This window comes from Oenanthe melanoleuca, chromosome 20, assembly GCF_029582105.1.
Source record: "Oenanthe melanoleuca isolate GR-GAL-2019-014 chromosome 20, OMel1.0, whole genome shotgun sequence".
Taxonomy (NCBI): domain Eukaryota; kingdom Metazoa; phylum Chordata; class Aves; order Passeriformes; family Muscicapidae; genus Oenanthe; species Oenanthe melanoleuca.
Window position 1 is genome coordinate 3,393,243 of NC_079353.1, and position 18,420 is coordinate 3,411,662.

The window sequence follows — 18,420 nt, forward strand, 5'->3', positions numbered from 1 at the left end:
CCAGAAAAAGATAAAAAGTAATAAATGTATTATTACAACTCCCTTCCAAAGCACATGAGCACACATGAGAGGTGTGCTCTCTACAGATGCTTGCAGCTCCAGGTGCAAGCCTGTGCCTCTGCTTTTACAGAGGCCTGGAGTTGTTTTTGCTGAGTTGAGAGCAGAACATTTAAACAAGAAGGAGGGAGGGAAGGCACATTCCTCTGAGGAAAGCAGAAGCTGAAATGTGATCTGGAAGGTGTGGGACTGTCAGCCCAGCAGGTATTGACAGGTCCTGTGGAGACGCCGAGCCCCTTCCAGCCCCTGCCCGCAGCACCACGGGGCAGAAATGAACATTTCAGTGTCCTGTGAGCAGCATCAGTCAGAATTACTGCCTTTTAGCCTAAGGTATGAACAAAAATCTCACGTGAGATAGTGCCTAAGAGACAGGATTGCAGCTCTGGATTTATATCTTGCAGCTAAATAGATGCAAACTTTTTCTGAGGATCTCTGTAGAAGTCTGTTTAAGTAGGGAGGTGAAGTCCTCCCTCACCACCCTGCTCAGAACCCAGCAGAGGTTTTGTCTTCCCATTGTTTTGGGCTCATCTGGGGCCTGATTCCTTCCCTGAACTATCACTGCTTCCTTAATTCCTGCAGAAACTCAGGCTTGGTTCAGAATTCCTTTTCTGTCACGTGAGGTCCTATCACCTAGCCTTGTCCCTAAAATTCCTGTTACAAATGATGTTGCCCATTTTCTCCAGTAGTAATTGGGAAAGTGCTTGGTTCTGTGTTCTCCCTGTTTAGGTTTACAAGCCACAGACAAGCTGAAAAAATGTGGGAACTGTCTGAACCTTTATTTTCTCTGGTTTTGCAGATAGCTCTGTTTCTTCAGTTTAGGGAAACTAGTATGGAGTATTAAACTTGTTGATTCTTTTATCATCTGAATGCATTTTTATTAATATTTTAAATTGTTGACATAATTTTTTGTGATGTCATGTCATAATAATGAAGCTTTAAAAATTATAGATACATGCTGAAATCAATTCTACTGATTTGATGGCACTGGAGGGAGCTACAGACCATGAAGACAAGATTAATAAAAATGCTTGGTTGAAACAATGAAAGGATATCCCATTATCCCAATATCCCTAGACAAAATGGGGAGGTTTGTCCCTTATGTGGGCCACAAAGGGCTATCTTGAAGTGATTTGTAAGCTGTTTTCTTAAGGAAGGAAAAAAACCAGCTTTTTTATATAATTTAAATCAAAACTTGCAGCTGGTGATAGGCTCTTAGACTAACTTGGAGTATCTTTATAAAAACCAATAAATCCTGCATTGCATGTTTTAAAGTACATTATCCAAAATCCTGTGCAAGCTGCTGTTCCTGAGGTGTACATTGTTCAGATGGCAGAGGAGCAAACTGGATGTGGTGAAAGGCAGGGGAGGGAAGTTTACACACAGCTCAAAGCCTGGGTGGAAGTAACTGCACAATTTTTAGCAATGAAAATATCCATGTAGGGACCTAAAGGAATCCTGTGGGCTGATGGTGCAGTTTGCGTGGAGCGTGTGCACGGTGCCTTTTTGGCAGACAGAAGATATTTTACTGTGAGTTAATGCTTATTATAGTTGCAGTTTCCTGATCACCATCTGTAGTCTCTATTGGTTTTTGATAGAGCAACTGGGATTTTATATTTTGGGAGTGGTGTTCTCTGTGGTGTATCACGCTGACTTACTACTTCCAGTGTCTGTGAAATAACAAAGTCTCACAACTTCAGTCTGATTCCTGAGTGCTGCTTTCCTATGCTGGAGAAAATATTGGATCTCCTCATTATACAAATGGCTTCTGTTGGGTAATATTGACAAATACACTGAATAACATTTTTGACATAACATTCTGTTCCCACACAGATAATTTGGATGTAATTGAATGGGTTGATCAAGAGTCTGTGCTAAAAATACAACATTTCTCACCCACTAAGTGGAAGAAAATGCTTGCTCCAGAGGCACAGAGCTCTTGGGAGGTGGGATGGGATGTGACTCTGGTTCTGTCCCATGCTGAGGGTCCAAAGGGATGATGCTGAGACCTGCACAAGGATTTGGGAGCCACGTCCCTGTCCCTTTCCTGGAGGCAGGGAGCAGCCTGAGGCTGATTTTAGCAGAAGCAGAGCGCTCCAGCCCGGGCAGGATCCCAGCCAGGATGCCAGGAGCACTCCCTGCACTTGAGCCAGAAACCTACAGAAATAGTTGTGGGGGGAAGACGTGAAGATCTCTTTTCTTTCCTTCTGTTTTTCCTTATTTTAATGGTCTCCTGGGCAAAGGGCTGCATTGTTAGAGTTTCAAAAGCAGGGTGGTTGTGCTGCAGACGGGTGGGGAAAAGAAAGAAAAATAGACCTTGGAGAAAGGCTGGCTGTTTAGCATGCAATAAAGTGACTTTTATACCTCTCCCAATCTCCTATCAAATAAATCTCGTGCTAACAAGCAATCAAACCCGTTTCCCTGCCCTGCTCTGCACAGCCCGAGCCACATTGTACCTTTGCAGCCTTTGAAACTGCCTGTGCCTATTTTTATTTGTCAGGCCGGGGCTGGGCTGGCCCCATTCCAGATGTGTCTCACAAGATTTGGTGCTGATGAGCTATTTATAGCCCTGTGGTTCCATTGTCATGGCAACCGTGCTAGAGGCCAAGGCGGCTGGGAGCTATTTCTGGACTTGTGCTGTAATGTAAAACTGATTGGGAAAGTTAGTGCATCCTCTAAGCCAGACTAACTTTAGACAGGCAGAGAGAGGGGGAAAAAAAAATAAAAAAGACAACTACAACCTCTTTAAATAGATTTTTCTCTTTCTCCTACCTTTTCCCCATTTCCCTTTTCGAGTGCTGGCAGTTTCTGAAGGGCTGCTTTGCCTTCTGCTGGGTTTGTCTGAAATTCATTCATGCCTCCCGGCGGGTTGTGCTGCTTTAATTCGGTGCTTTGGGAAGCCGGGTGCGTAACCAGCCTCGTTTTTAGGGCAAGGATTGAACTTCACAGAGACACAAAACCAAAGGGGCTTTGCTGGCACGTCCTGGTGTTTTGGATAGTTGCAGTTCTTTGTACCCCATAGTTTTAATACTCTATTTTTTGTGCGTGCTTCATGTTCTCCACGCCATATAAGGAACTGTAACCTTGATTACCACAAGATGATTCCAAATATATGGAGTCATACTTTTCAGCTTTCTCATTATTTGCTTCAAAATTAGACCCATGGTGCCCCTCCGCCTCCAAGTGGCTGGAATGCTCAAGGTTCTTCTGGAATTACAGCTGGGGCCGCTCTCAAAATCACTTTTCTGGGATATGTACGCATTGGTTCCATCTATAATTAAATTCTGAGCTTTAGACCATTTGTAAACCTTTCTGTAATCAGAACAACCCTTTGACTTGAAACTGGAAATCAAAAAGTGTTTGCAGCTTCTTGGGAAAGTTTTCTGGAGAGTCGGCTTTTGGTTTACTTCTGTTCATGTCTTACACTACATTTCGAGGTTCATTTCCAACATAAATCTGGTTTTCAATGGGATCCTTATGTGTGAGGACAGACATGGAGAATGTTACAGAAACATCATATATGAGATGTTTTTAGATGCAATATACTGCTCTCCTAATTATAGCAATAATACTTGGTACAGTGCTGTCCCTATGTGCCTGTCTCTATAAAGGTTTTTTCTCTTTCCTAATTGTAAAGTTGTTAAAGTAATTACAAAGGTTTTGGCATTTATTTTCTCTCTCCTTATCTAGTTTTGTTTAGGCAGAAAAAAGTGCCTTTCTGAGCATTTGTAATTTTCCAGTAATATTTTCAGCGACCACCTCAGCAGTAAAGCTCCCCCTTTCCAAATAATAGAAAATACCAGTATATCTATAGATATATTAAAAAAAACAAACAGTAAAAATCTACTGATCTCCCCACTTTGATTTTTAACTTTTATTTGAGGAAAAGCCTGACAAGTTTGGTTTCACATGCTGTCCATGTTTGCTATAAATACCAGCAGATTGAACGTTTGCTTGTTTTATTTGCATCATTCCTGTAACTTTGCCTGCTGTTCTGCTCCTCTTGCAAAATAAATGAGCTGAAATCTTTATCACCAGTTTAAGGATTAGGGTTCCCTTCTCTCCCCACCCCTGCTTGCTCTGAGCAGCAGAAAGGGACAGAGTTGAGGGACAGTCAATTCATTCACACACAAATAACCTTTTAAAAGGGAGTTTTGTATTTTGTACTCATCCTATGTCTCTGGCTCAGCATAGACAGCATAGCTGAAGAAAGAATTTAACAAATTGTTTACTGCAGAGCTTTTAGAAAGCTTTTCTGCATAACATAAAGGATTATGGCAAGACTGAAAAGGCAGGCAATCAGAAGTAAGCATGGTCTGTTCTGAAAAATAAAAAAGGCACTCTTTTTTACAGTAAACACTGTTAATATTGAGTTAAATTTCAGCTTAAAACTACTTTAAGTAGTACTTTGTAGTTCTGATAAGGTGTAGATAAATAAAAATCTGCTGGGCATTTGCACAGTTTGGTTTTTAGGGTGATCAGTAAAAAAATACTAATTTATTTCTAGTCATAAAAACTTGAATTGGAAAGACTGTTTTAGAGGTGGTCAGGGGAAATGGCAGTGTAATTCTTAGTAGAATCTTGAAAATTCTTAGTAATAATCTGCTGGGTTCTTAGTAATGTAGAAACACATGACTCAGTGGAAATGAAAAATCATTTCCACTGACTCAAGGGACTTGGGGCAATTAAGTACTCAGTGTGCCTGTCTTTAAAATAGGGTTAATGCCATGAGTGCATTTTGGGGTGTGATGGTGGAGGCAGGAAATGCAGCCTCAATGAAGGCAGCAGGAGCTGGAAGTCTGATTTACTGTCTGTAAAATACCTCGAGGATTTCAGGGGCAAGGAACTTCACAAAGTTTCACTGCTACTGTTGAGGCTTATAAGTTATAAACAAATGTTGTCTTTAGTTGGGATTGAAATCTTGATTTCAGGAACTGTCTCGCTGACACTGAAGATGAGATCTTATTTATTGTGTCTTTTAAGGGAGACATTTTATATGCAAATTCAAGTTATGACTTGACCAGAAAAAAAAACTGATGGAAATAAAGCTCTTCAAATATAGTTGTGTTGTCAGTTTGAAGACACCTTTCCAGTGTTGTTCTAGGCTGAAAACAAAAGCTCTTCTTCACAAAGCAGAAAAAAAAGTAATTCCTGTCTGCCAACCATTTCATCAGATGACAGAGAGTAACATTTCAGTTGCTGTTTATTGAGAAGGATGTCAGGAAATGCTGGAGGAAAGGCAGCCTGAGTTCCCCTCCTGTCTGCCCAGCCAGTGAAGCTGTGCAAGGTTTTGTGTGTTGCACACCTTTCCAGCAGGGAAAACAAGCTGCACTCCTTTGTCTGGCAGCAGCACTGTGCATTCAGGAAATTCCCTCCTCACAGGGATAAAGCAGCTCTCTCTGGATGAAAGACTCCAGAATAATTCAGGTGCTGGAATTACCTTCATCTGAACATTGGGACATGGTTTTGACATAGTAGGTTTTAGTTAAAACTTGGAAGGAATTGAGGATACCTGTATGGCTTAATTACTTAGACCTGCTGGAGCAAAGGAAAGCCTCTGTGTAGCTCTGTCTGTGAATCTGCCTCCAAAGTGCACCCTTAAAATTAAATAGACTTTGTCACAAAGATCTGCTTGAAACACCTCATGTGTGGTTTTCTTTCCCTAAGCTAAAAAAAGGAACATAAAAATGCAGCATTTTTTTTTTTATTTCAGATTGTTTTAATTTTTTGTTAATGCCTTTCATTTTAATATCTCAGAGACACAACTGGTGCTCTCTTAGAGATGCTTCCTCTCTCAGTGTTGCTGACTACAAATAAACTGAAGTCTTTTGAGGTTTTTTTTTTTTGTTAGCATGTGTCAGAGCAGTATCAATGTTTTATAACACAGGCAGAAGAGCCTCTTACTACGTGACAGAATTTTGCAGAGCAGTAGCTGATCCTGTTATTTAGTCATGTCCAGAATGTGGCCCAAAGTGAGAATTGGCAGCAATGCTGAATGAATTATTTGCTTTCTGGAAAATAGCTTTTCCATATAATCTCTGGGAAGATTTTACAGAACAAAAAACACTAACTTTGTAACTTGGTTCAAGGCTTGCTCGCAGTATAAAATTTGGTTTTGTGGTTTGACAGTTTTATGTGAATTATTTCATCAAGGTCACTTCTGTTTCTCCCTGTAAGTTCACTGCTGACACAGTAGATGGTGGGCATGTCTCCAGTAGGCTTAGAACAATCTCTCACAGCAGTGAATTCTGCACACAAAGTCGTACTCAAGTGGCCTCACTTCTGTTTTGGGTAGAGCATAGCAAGAATTAAAAATAGAAATTAATGATGGTGAATTTGTGTTTATTTTTAATTGGGCTTTGTTCTCATCTGACTGGATTATTAGTTTAATTTACTGGATAAATTGTTTGGTTTTGACTAACATTGACTGAGAAGTCTCTGAGCACAGTGTATTGATCTTTTCTGAACTCTCATGCTCCTGCTGTTGCTCCTTATTTTAGGTGTAGCAGAGCAGATCAAATTTCTGCTCCCCTTTTCTCCTCACATTTATTTTTGTATTGACCAACCAAAAGAACAATCCCCTTTCTTTACACGTGAGCAGAAAATCAAAATGCTTTTAATGCCTTTAGCCCTTTCTAAAGCTGCTGGAGCAAACTTCCATGAAAGGCACGGGCAGAGGGGGAAATATTCAGGAACAGATTGCTGTTCTCCCTTTTTCATAAAATGCTCTGGAAGCAGGAGGGGTTTTTTGGTGACTATCACACAGGGAAAGATTTCCTTCTCCAAGGAGCATTGTTAGGAGTATCAGATGTTGCTGAATGTTGGAGCTTGTTTTGGGGGGGAAGAAGAAATGTTTATTCCATTCGTACTTGTTTTACCTGGCATGAGCATTGCTGTTGGAATTCATCTCAAGTACAGTACTACTGCTCCTATGTGGCTGATGTTTTTCAAGGAAATCATAGGCCTAAAAATAGTCTGCATAAACAACAGTAAGAGGTTTGTACTTTCAGTTCCAGGTTTTAGCAATATCTTGTTGTTATTTTCTAATTTTCAGTTTCCAAAATCCATTAAGCTGATTAGCAGAGTGTTTAAAAATAAAACGAAACAAAAAAAAAACCACCCCCAAACCAAAAACAAAACCAAAAACCCACCTCTTGTGGAGCCCAGCATAAAATGTTCTGCTTGGATAAATTCATACAGAAAAACTAAATAATTGCAGTAATCACCTCTGTATCTTGATGAACATGTTCTGTTCGGAACATTTTTCAAGCATCCTCCAACTTGTGAAATTGCCACGTGATTCTGAAACTGCTCTGAGGGGAGAGGATGGGATGGAAACACTCATGCTGCTTGGAACTCAGGGCTGGTGTATGCATTTAACATCCTCTGTACTGAATAGAGAGTTTTATTTCTTCCCTTTGGATTAAAAAAAAAAAAAATTCTTAACAGCTTGGAAGATATGTGGAAAAAAATCCAGCTTGCAAATTGCAGAGCAGTATGTCACCACTTCACCCTTGTGTGTCCATGGCCATGTCACATTCCGTGATGGAAATTGATCTTTGCACTTTGTCTCACATGTTTTTGTAATGTGTTAAGTTAAGATATGTTTAAAATTCTGTAATTTAGCCTAAACAAAAATTAATTTTCATGTGTCTCTGAAGTAAGATCATCTAGTTCCTGGTGAAAAGGGCATTGCACTGAAGCAGTTGTCAAAATATAGGATTATATTTCCCCCCTTCCCTGCTCTTCATTAGCTGTTTCAGGAGGTCAGTTGGGGCTGAAGCTGGGGCTGAGTTGTGTGATGGCTTTACTGGGAGTTTTTTGGGTTTTTGATTTGTAAATCCGAGACAAGGCTCCCTTTTATCCTGTTGAAGCTGTGACTTGTTGGTGCACATTAAAGGAGGCAGGGAAAACTCGCCTTCCCTTTGTGATTTCTTCTCCAGAGAGAAAACAACTCATGCAGAGGAATTTCAAAGGGAGCTCAAAGCCTATTGGTTTAAAGGCTGATTAATCATTAATGGTAGGGGTAAAGGCACTGCTGAAGTGGAAGGGGCTGAGCAAGGGAGCACTGGCAGCAGACCTGGTGTTGGGCAGGGGGACTGGAGGCAAACACCATAAAATCTGCATCCTGAGCCGCTGGTTTGCCACCACAGTAAAGCAGAATTAACTAATTCCTTGAGATTTTTCCTCTCTGAGTTGGAGTGAAAGATAATTATGAGGTTATAGTTAATTGGGAAAAAAAAATTTTAATACTCTGTAGATAATGCCTAATGAATTTGAATGAAATACATCTCTTATTACCCATTTAGCCAACTACTGCTGCTGCTCCAGAGAGTAACTGAAACACTGGTACAGCAGCTGACAGAAAAATCAGTGTCCCCCCTCACTGAAATGAACTTGTACTGAAATTGGTTTAGGGCTTTCATTTATCTAAAGAACTATAGAGTTGATAAGTTGTTTAAAAATACTCATTTGACTTTCAGGGGAAGTACATGTGGGCAATTTGCTTGAGTCACTGCTTGCCCGTGAATAGCAGCAGGTTCTATCGTGGGATCCTGGTGAATAAATGACCTAAATTAAACTCATGGTGTGTTTGTGGTGGAGGGAGGGGCTGGATGAGATTCCCAGCTGGGATCATGGAACTGAGCTCAGCCCTCTGCTGGCTGCTGCTGGCAACACTGCTCCTGAAAAAACTGAAAAAACACTGCTCCTGAAAAACTGAGCCATTTCAGTGGCTGATGATTCATCCTTTTGTGAGCCTGAGAGCATTAAAATGCACCAAAATTTACCTGGGAGCTTTAGTTACTAAAGCATCAGAAAGTTTGTCTGGTTTCAGAGTGACAAGTTTCTCTTTTCTTTCCTCTCCCCAGTTTTCTAGACAAGATTGACATAGTCAAACAGAACGAGTACACCCCATCTGACCAGGTATGTGGAGCTTTGGGAAAAATGACACAATTGATTCTCCCCCTTCATCTTTGTGGGTAAATCATTCACTTTATAATTGCCATTTCAGGCATTGCCATGCTCTGGACATATTTAGTTTCCAGTAAAAATGGCTTTGTCCTTTGAATTATGTTTATACACATAAATGATATAGAAGGTTACATCACTTGCAATATTTCCATCTTGCTTCTGAACACTCCAGTGCTGTTCCTTGGTGTTGTAGTACAACATCAGGGGTACTACAAAAAAGAGGTTTATTTCCATTGCTGGATATATGGAAACTCACCAAGTATCTCTGTTGAATCAATGCATTTCCTTTTATGCTTTAGGATCTTCTCAGATGCAGAGTTTTGACATCAGGAATTTTTGAAACCAAGTTTCAAGTGGATAAAGTAAATTTTCAGTAAGTATAAGTCTTTATTTTTTATGTTTTTACTTTTTTTTTTAATACAACAGAGATAAATACCAAGGTAAACTGGTAGGAGAGTCTACCATATATTCCTTGAGCCTACTGTATTTCTCAAGTATCAGTGTTCAATAGAAAGGAAGTATTTTATGTTTTTTTAATTTAGTAGTCTGGCTTGAAAATGAAATGCAAATTGGTGTGCAATTTCTGCTTTATTTTAAATCACAAAAAACAAAACGTTTTAAATCTATTTTCTCTGCATGCATGTGTTCATGGTCTGTTCACCTACTCAGGTTCTTGTAATCCAAGATTCCCTTTAAATTCTGTGACACAGAAGTCCTAAAGTTTCTTACCTGTTCTGTTTGCATGCAGACACAAACAAAAAACTCAGCACAGAGTGATTCTGACTGACTGGATTTATGTTTTTTTCTCAGTATGTTTGATGTTGGAGGGCAACGAGATGAACGCCGAAAATGGATCCAGTGTTTTAATGGTAGGATTAGAATTTCTGTTGGCTTTATAAAATAGTTCTCTGCAGAATTGTTGTGCCTTATCTTCCTTTTCTCCATCATCTTTCCATGTAGCTCCATAAGAAGTTATCTGACAGTCATACAGGATTGAGTTTTTGTGACATGTAAACTCCTGTAAGTGCACAGAACATCTTCAAGGAGAATGTAGGTGGAGTGAAATCTGAGTTGGATAACTTCAGCTTGTCCATTTTTTTTGGCTTCCAACTCTTCAGTTAATTAGGTATTTTTGGAGGTGGCTTTGTGCATTATTTGTCAGCTGTGAGAGTGTAAATTCCAAGCCATTTTGTGTCCTCCATGTGCAGGTTTACATATGGATGTGCCTGTGCAAAATACAAAATATAGAATAATTATTGTATGTCCAAAATCAGATTATCACATTTTTGTGTATAATTGCAGCCACTTGGCTCTATTGTGGTGCTTCTTTCTGAATCAGCACTGGCTCAGTAATGCAGAATGAGGTTGTAGGGAGCATCTGTGTGGTTGGACACATCTGGTGAGAGCTGGAGTCTCTTTAACACCAGTGTCCCCATGAGTTGAGGTCAATTTAATTCCCATATGACTGACATTAGGCAGTTGTGTGTCTGTCCTGAAGTGTGACAGGTACCTTCACTGCAGCTCTTTGTTTTACTCTGTTAAGATGAGAAACCTTTCTCCACACAGGTTTTCTTATACCTAGACTTGGTGAATATATTTTCTCTTCTTTGTTGTTTGGATAAAGTAATAATGAAGTTGCTCAGAAAAATCCATCCTTTTGTAGAAAAGTTACAATGAGGTCCTAGAGAACAAATAAAGCAGAATGCAACTTGAAATTCATGGTACATGGCTACAGTTCCTGTCACAGAATCACCTGGACACTGTGTATATGTGTGGAAGGACTGTGCAGTATTTTATTCTGTGCTATTAATAACAGATTTGTTTGGGTTTTACCTCTGCTCCTTCCTCTTCCTGTTGCCTCATGGTCTGACTCATCTGTTCTGCTGCTGGTGCCTGAGGTGGATGAGCCTGGAAGTCAGTGAGAGGGGCTGGAGGCACAGATCCTGTGATCCTGGGAATGCCTCCCAGGGAGGAGATGGGCTCTGAGCAGTAAAACACACTGCAGGGGGACCAGAGCAATTAACCATGAATTCACTGCAGTCTGCTCTTGTTATTACTGCTCTTCACACAAATCAAAAGTGCTGTTTGTCCTGGGGCTTCCCCTCAAGGACCTCCCTGTCCTTTCCTGATAGCTCACAGTTGTTTGCAATTTCTTTCCGTGTTTTAAATCTTCTTTAAATTCTGCTCTTGGCTTTCTTCAGTTTTTCTCTGTTGCTTCAGTTCCTTTCTTTTCTACATTTTCTGTCAGCTTCTGTTCTGGGGCCTGCCTTGCCTGTCTTCAATGTTTTTTTCACTTTACTTTTTGATTCCTGGTACTTAAAAAGCTGCCAGCAACAGCATCCCAGCCTTTTCTCTGCAGGGAGCTGAAAGCCTGGCAGCTTTTTATTGAACTTCATGATTCCTGGATATTTCTTCTGAAGTTTGGCATTAACCAAAGGCTATTTCTTGGTTTAGATGTGACTGCTATCATATTTGTGGTGGCGAGCAGTAGCTACAACATGGTGATACGAGAGGACAATCAGACCAATCGGCTGCAGGAAGCACTAAACCTCTTCAAGAGTATCTGGAACAACAGGTCTGTGAAAGGCTCTTGTCACTGGTCACTGATCCTGTCCCACTCTGCAGTCACCACTCGTGGATGGGCCTGACTGGCCCAAATTTAATTTTCTCCCTAACAGCTCATAGAGTGCCATGGTTCAGGTTTTGCCCAAAATGCTGATAACACACGAATGCTGCTGAGCAGTGTGTGCAGAGCATCAAGGCCCTCTCTGTTCCTCACTGTCCCTGCAGGAATCCTGCAGCACTGGGAGGGACACAGGTGGCCAGCCCAAACTGTTCCATGCCTCATAACATCATGCTCTGCAGTAAGGGGGAAGAGGGGATTTTGGGAGGTTACCCAGCTTGCTGGGTGTTGGGCTGCCCACGGGAGGTGCTGAGTGATTGACTTTGCATCACTTGTTTTTGTCTTCTCCTGGCTTTTACTTGTGCTTCAGTAATTAAACAGTCATCATTTATATCATATCTTGACCCCCAGATTTTTTTGCTTTCATTCTTCCTTTCCTCCTCCTCCATCCCCTGAGGAGGAAGGTGAGTGAGGAGCTGTGTGGTGCTTGGCTGCCCACCAGGGTTAACAGCAGAGGGGGCTCTGTTACTCACATCTCCCAGCACAATCTGGGCTGGTTCTTTGGTCACAGCCTCCCACCTTTAATGTTCATTAAACTCAGATCATTGGAAAGAGCTCTGCACAGCTACTAATTGGTGGTTGGCATATTGAGACTGAAGTAATTAAATAGTGATGGAGCAGTGCTCTGGGAGGTGGGAATGCTCCCCTGGCATGGGTTTGGATTAACACACAAAGTGGGGACACTCAAACAGCCTCAGGGTGTGCACACTGGAATTGCACCCTTGGGATTCAGGTATAAAAGGGACCTTTCCAAATCATTCCAGAGTGTCATATGATCTTGTCTCCAGGCATTTTGTGTGACTTAGTTTAAGTTCGTGTGTGATCTGGGCTGTGCCTCCTCACAATGTTTGGTTTCCATTTTCCTCAGGTGGCTACGGACCATTTCAGTAATCCTTTTCCTGAATAAACAAGATTTGCTAGCAGAGAAAGTTTTGGCAGGGAAATCTAAAATTGAAGACTACTTTCCAGAATTTGCTCGCTACACTACACCAGATGATGGTAAGATTTTAAAGCTTTGTTTGCAAATTATCATTTTCTTGTTAATTATGTTTGTGATGGTTTTGGTAGCTTCAGCTAAGACTTGAAAATTCTGAAGTAGATGTAATCATCAATGCCAAATTGTAATGTTGAATTTAAGGTATTAATAATGAGAGATTCCTGCCTCTTAAATGTTTGATATACTAATAATTTCATCATGGCAAAATCCTTTTACTTTGGTGTAGATCACAGTCTGACATTGTGCCACAAATGTGTCCTCAGGACTCTCCCAAATCCTGCCTGTGGTCATTTCTCTTACCTGCCAAATGCCTGGTACTGTGGCCATTGTAATATTCCCTTGTTCCCCTGAAATCCTGCTGGTTTAAATAATGTTATGGTTTGTCTTGTCTCATAGTCAGTTTTGCCAAGTCCATTTCTATTATATGTGAGCAGAAAACAGAACAAGTTGAGATTTTTAGGTGCTATTACCAGAAAACACCTGTTTTAATAAGATACTTATTTTATTATTAATCAGCAACACCAGAGCCTGGTGAGGATCCCAGAGTTACAAGGGCCAAGTATTTTATTAGAGACGAGTTTCTTGTAAGTATTTCCTTTCTTTGGTTATTTCTTTCATGATTCTTCTCAAACCCAAACTCTTGCTCATCTTCTGCTATTGCAAAGTGCTGTCACTTCTTGTGTTGTTTATATTTAACATCCACATTGCATCAATCACTGTTATATTTATGAGCTTTACTGCTGTTTCTTAGCTGCTTTTTGGATATTTGTTTGTACATAATTAAATAGTAAAAGAATTGGTGAGAATTAAGGAACCCCAAATAGAATGATGAGTGGAGTCCTGCTGTTATTAACAGTGCCAGATTTTTATTCCATGCATTATTTCTAAAGATAGAGACTAATCAAAAGATGCCTCATTTGTCAGATATTAATGTTCTTTTTGTATTATTTTTCCCATTACTGGTCAGCTGAAACTATAATGGACATAGATTTTTTTTTATTTTTAATATCATTACAATTACTTGTAATGGTGAGCCTGGCAATCAAACTGTGGACTCATTTTAAAATGGAGCAAAACAGAAAGTTGAGAGAGGCTTTCTGTAAGTGTAAAGCAGGGATAAAAGCTTTGTACAGGGAGGCAAAATCCTGCTTTTTTCATGGCCAAATGGGCTAGGAGTTGTGTTACTAAATCCACCAAAGCTGCATATAAATAATGGCATTTTCCTGAGTTCCCATTCCTCTCTGCAATTCCCCAGCTTGCAGTGACCACCTCATCACCTAATTCAGATCATTTTGAATTTCATGTTTCAGGTGAGAGAGTGAAAACTCTGTGGGCATTTTGCCCCCTCAGTTGCACTTTCTGAAGACACAGCTCACAATGCACATCTCACCTTCACTGAGCCGAGCTTTGGGGACGGGTTGGGGATCCCCCAGTGGTTTGATTTTAACCCAGTGTCTCTCTCTTGCTTTGCACAGAGAATCAGCACAGCAAGTGGAGATGGAAGGCACTACTGCTACCCTCACTTCACGTGTGCCGTGGACACAGAGAACATCCGGAGGGTTTTCAATGACTGTCGGGACATTATTCAGCGCATGCACCTTCGCCAATACGAGTTGTTGTGATGGAGAGCACTTTTTTCTGTGTTTTGGACTCCTTATTCCTTATTAAAAAAAAGAAAAAAAACACCCTTGCCCACATAGGGTGGAAGAGAACTGTTTGAATCTCCCATTGATTTGCACCCCTCAACTTTTTCTCCTTGCTGGACAATAGCAGCACTTCTAAGCTTGCTTCTGTACCCCTCGGACAGTTTGAGATGGCCCCTAACACTTAAAAGGCCATTTCCATGAGGATTCCCTAACACTGTTATTAACAAAAAAGAGAGAGAAAAAAAACCAAACCAAACAAAAAAAGAAATAAAACCTAATTAATTAAAAGTCCTGAATGTGGAACACCTGAAAGAATTGGGGATGAAAAAATTAAAACGTTGAAACAAAAAATTGGGGGAGAGAAAACTTTAGGTAATTTAGCACTGCTGTGGGCATAATCCTATAAGCCGTGATCTCCACTTTGTATCACTCACTGCATCCGAGTAACGAAGGTGCCAAGTCACAGACCAAGTTTGAAGACAGACCCCTGAGTTTGGTTCTCTGACTGTAATGTGGCTTTGGGCGGAAATACTGACAATTCTCCAGCAGACCTAGACAGTGCAAAAACCAACTGCTACCTTTCAGAAGGGTATTTTTAAAACCAGTCTTGGTGGTCTAAAGACAACCATGGACATTTATGAATTGAACTGCGTATGGCCTGTGATTGCAGAAAGAGTTAACCACACACTGTTTTCAGTTTGTCCACTGATGATCCCGTCTGCTCTAAAAATCATTATCTAGACTGTAGTCCTCACAGTCTTTCCCTTCTTTTTCTTCTTCCCTTCCCTCATTTTTTATTTTACTGCTGGATTATTATTCTTGTACAGACTGTAAAATGTATTATTTTGTACAACTTTATTGAAAATAACTTGTAGAAGATCTTTGTGCCTTGATTATGGCTGTACCTGTACAATGAGCTAAGATGTAAGTATGTTTGATTGCGCTGTACAGCTTTGTCAACCCTATCTGCAGCATTAGCTCAAGGTAGGGAAAATTTATCTGTAGTTTAGTTTTTCTGGTTTATAAAAGAAGGAAAAATACTGTTTAGTAAAAAAAAAAAAAGGAAAAAAAAAGAAAAAAAAAGAAAAAAGTACAAATTGTGCAAACTTAACCACTTTAAAAGTGAGGTCTTCAACAAGTGACCAGATGTTGCAGCATCGTGCTTTTTAATTTTTAGCTTTAATTCATTTAAATCTCTATCCAAATGTAAAACATGGCTTGTTTCTACATAAAACCAAATTTTGCTACAAATTATAAATGTTAGTCTTTGGTCATTCATAGTCCTTTTTTGCTAAAGACAAAAAAAAAAAAAACAAACAGAACAATAACAGACACGTAGGGCATCATGCAGGTCTGGTGACCATCTCTAGACTGGGCCAAATACCCACCAACCTCGGCTTGCTGCGTGGGCAACGACTACCAGAATGACAAGGTGTGCACTGCCCTTGGATTTGGCCACTGAATTCCAGTTTCAAATGACATTTTTATTTCTCTTTTAATAAAGAGATACTTTAGAACCTTTTTTGTTTTATATTAACTATATAAGTAGCTTAAAAGTGAAGATGTGTGGATTTTTTCTTAAACTTGAATAATTTATGCAAATTATATGCTTAGAACAACATGTGGTACAGTAAAAAGAAAAAAGAGCAAAAATCACTGTAGCAATAAGAGAGCATGTAATTTTAGTAACTACTACACTGCTTTATATTTTATACCTAGGTGTTTTATGTCTCTGTGAGTGTGTTACTTTTTCATGTGTCTAAACCTACGTGTACAATTTGTACAGAGTCAGAAATTACAGCTGTAATAACACATCTAGAACAGTGTTAGCCTATATTACTCAAACACCCCTGTTCCCCCTTCATTTACACCCCTAAACTGATCTGGATCTTAACTGCAGTGACTTTAAAAGGAAAAGAAACAAAAACAAACACCAAAATTCTTGCCTCTTTGCCTTTCACACTAGCTTCCCTCCACCCAAGAGACCTGTTGGCTTTCTTTTTTTGGGAGGAGATCCAGTTTAAATTCAAGTGAGGGTGTGGTCAGTGATGTCTGTGCAGCTAGATTTGCTTCAGGTATCGGATGCCTTTTCAATACTAAGAACTGCAACTGTTCAGAATTGTGACTTTTCATTTGCTTTTGTGGCTGAAGTCTTAAAATGAATCACACAGTCCATTTTCACTGGAGAGCAGGGATGTGAGGGAGTTACTGTCCCATCTCAATTCAGAATTTCTTCCAGAAGACATTGAATAGTCTAGAAAAAGTTTAGCTGTGGTTGTTACTCGCCTTTCAAGAATGATCTTTCCTGTTCACAGGTTTAGACAGTTGCCACCTGAACTTTGTAGAACTGTAGAAAACATGACTGAAAACAGGCCCCTCCAGTTCAGAATGTATCCAGTGCCTGTAGGTGAAGGGCTGGCGTTTCCACTAGGTAAAAATGGGACACATGTAGTGGAAAGGAAATTCATTGTGAGCCTTAATTTTAGTTACAGGAGCCAAAAATCTTTATTTTAGTGCCAACCCTTATCTTTTTAAGCCTAGGAGGAGTTGGTGTGAACACCAAATTTATAAATGGAGAAAACCTGTAGTGGTGTGAGGAATGTAATCTCTCATCTGAGAGAAACAAAGCACCTCCATTAAAAACATTAATAAAATAAGCTTCGTCCTCTGATGAGGAGGACACATAATAACAGTGAGCTAAATAAGACAGCAACAGTTTAAGAAACCTAAAGCTTTATATGAACAGATATGTTTAGGGGATGCTTTTTTTTTTCCTATGTGAGGAAAAAGGCAATTGTTTTGAATATGGTTGAGTTGCACAAGTACGGAGCGTGTGTGTGTCTTAATGTCTCAGTATTGCCTTTGTAAGTCTCTTTATTAGTCCATGCAGTTTGGTGGCCTGGTAAATGCAAGTCTTATTTTTAACAGCATTCTTTTTCCTCTTTTTTTTTTTTTTTTTTTTTTTTTAATACAAAACCATAAAGCTTTAATGCTTGCTATTTAATAAGTAACTGTGTTTTCTTCTGTCTCTAATTTAGTGGCCATAATTTGCAGTTAATTGAACCATTCCAACCTAATGCTTACCCATATTTCTTAGTTTTGTTTTATTTATTTATTTGAACTTCTTGTTTTCATGATTGAGGACTGTCACTTCTGTCTCATTCATCTGTTTGGAAACTTCTGACCTTACAGCCAAAACTTAACTCATTCTACTCAGTATTCATCGTGATGCTGAAGTGTAAGATACCTGCAAATGTAAACACTACCACTTTTATTAATAAAAGCAAATACAGTGTTTTTAGGGCACATTTGCATCACTGTAGTTGAGGTTGTGTCAGTATTTCCATTGTAAACCTATGGAGGGTCTTACCTTGGCACTAAACTGCCCTAAGCTGAATCTTTGCCATACAGGGCTTCTGCTCAAGCGTGATTTGGTGGGTTGGTTTTTCAACAGTTTCCAACACAAACTCTTGTTTCTGTTTTAAGTTATACAACTGTTTTGTTGGATGGGGGTTGGTTTAAAAAGAAAACAACAAAAAAAACAACAAACAAACCTGGTTCAAGATTGTTTTTGGCACTTCTGTAACTCAGAAATGGTTTTGATTTTTAAACAACCTTCGGCAAGCCAGTAACCTACAATATGGTCTGATCACTTTGGGTATTTTGTAAAAATAATAATAAATTGTAGAGATGTTGTGGTTTCAAAATCAGCTACTGTGCATTTGCAGTAACTTATTTCAACCCAAGAACTTTTAGTAATTTGTGCATCAGAGCACACATTCAGTGTGATGCAGCAGAGTAGGGATAACTCCTAAAGATTTTTTTCTTTTTTAATAATATGGAGAGATAAATCCACTACAGACTAAAAAATAAATCAGCTGCCTCTGAAAGCATCAAAAACTGCTCTCAGAGGCTGAAACTGGAGCTCTGCATGTTGATAGGAGCAGACTTTGATGCAAAAGCCTAGGAAGGCATCCTGGATCAGCTGTCATAGGCAGGAGTCCTGAGGGCTTTTCTTCATTTCTCTAAAAACTGGTTTGATTTGTGGCATCAGGGCAGGATTTAAC

General features: G+C 39.7%; 1 protein-coding gene across 3 annotated transcripts in view; it reads left to right on the top strand.

The window, feature by feature from the left end:
- GNAS (GNAS complex locus) overlaps window positions 1-18,063 on the top strand; it is a 130,677-nt gene extending 112,614 nt beyond the window's left edge. For all 3 annotated transcript variants that reach the window (XM_056507344.1, XM_056507345.1, XM_056507346.1), the window contains exons 6-12: window positions 8,925-8,979; window positions 9,327-9,400; window positions 9,838-9,896; window positions 11,482-11,602; window positions 12,579-12,709; window positions 13,224-13,291; window positions 14,183-18,063. In XM_056507344.1, coding sequence (XP_056363319.1) covers window positions 8,925-8,979; window positions 9,327-9,400; window positions 9,838-9,896; window positions 11,482-11,602; window positions 12,579-12,709; window positions 13,224-13,291; window positions 14,183-14,329 — 655 coding nt within the window. In that variant the 3' untranslated portion in view covers window positions 14,330-18,063. The remainder of the gene's footprint in view (window positions 1-8,924; window positions 8,980-9,326; window positions 9,401-9,837; window positions 9,897-11,481; window positions 11,603-12,578; window positions 12,710-13,223; window positions 13,292-14,182) is intronic.
- Window positions 18,064-18,420: the final 357 nt, after the last annotated feature.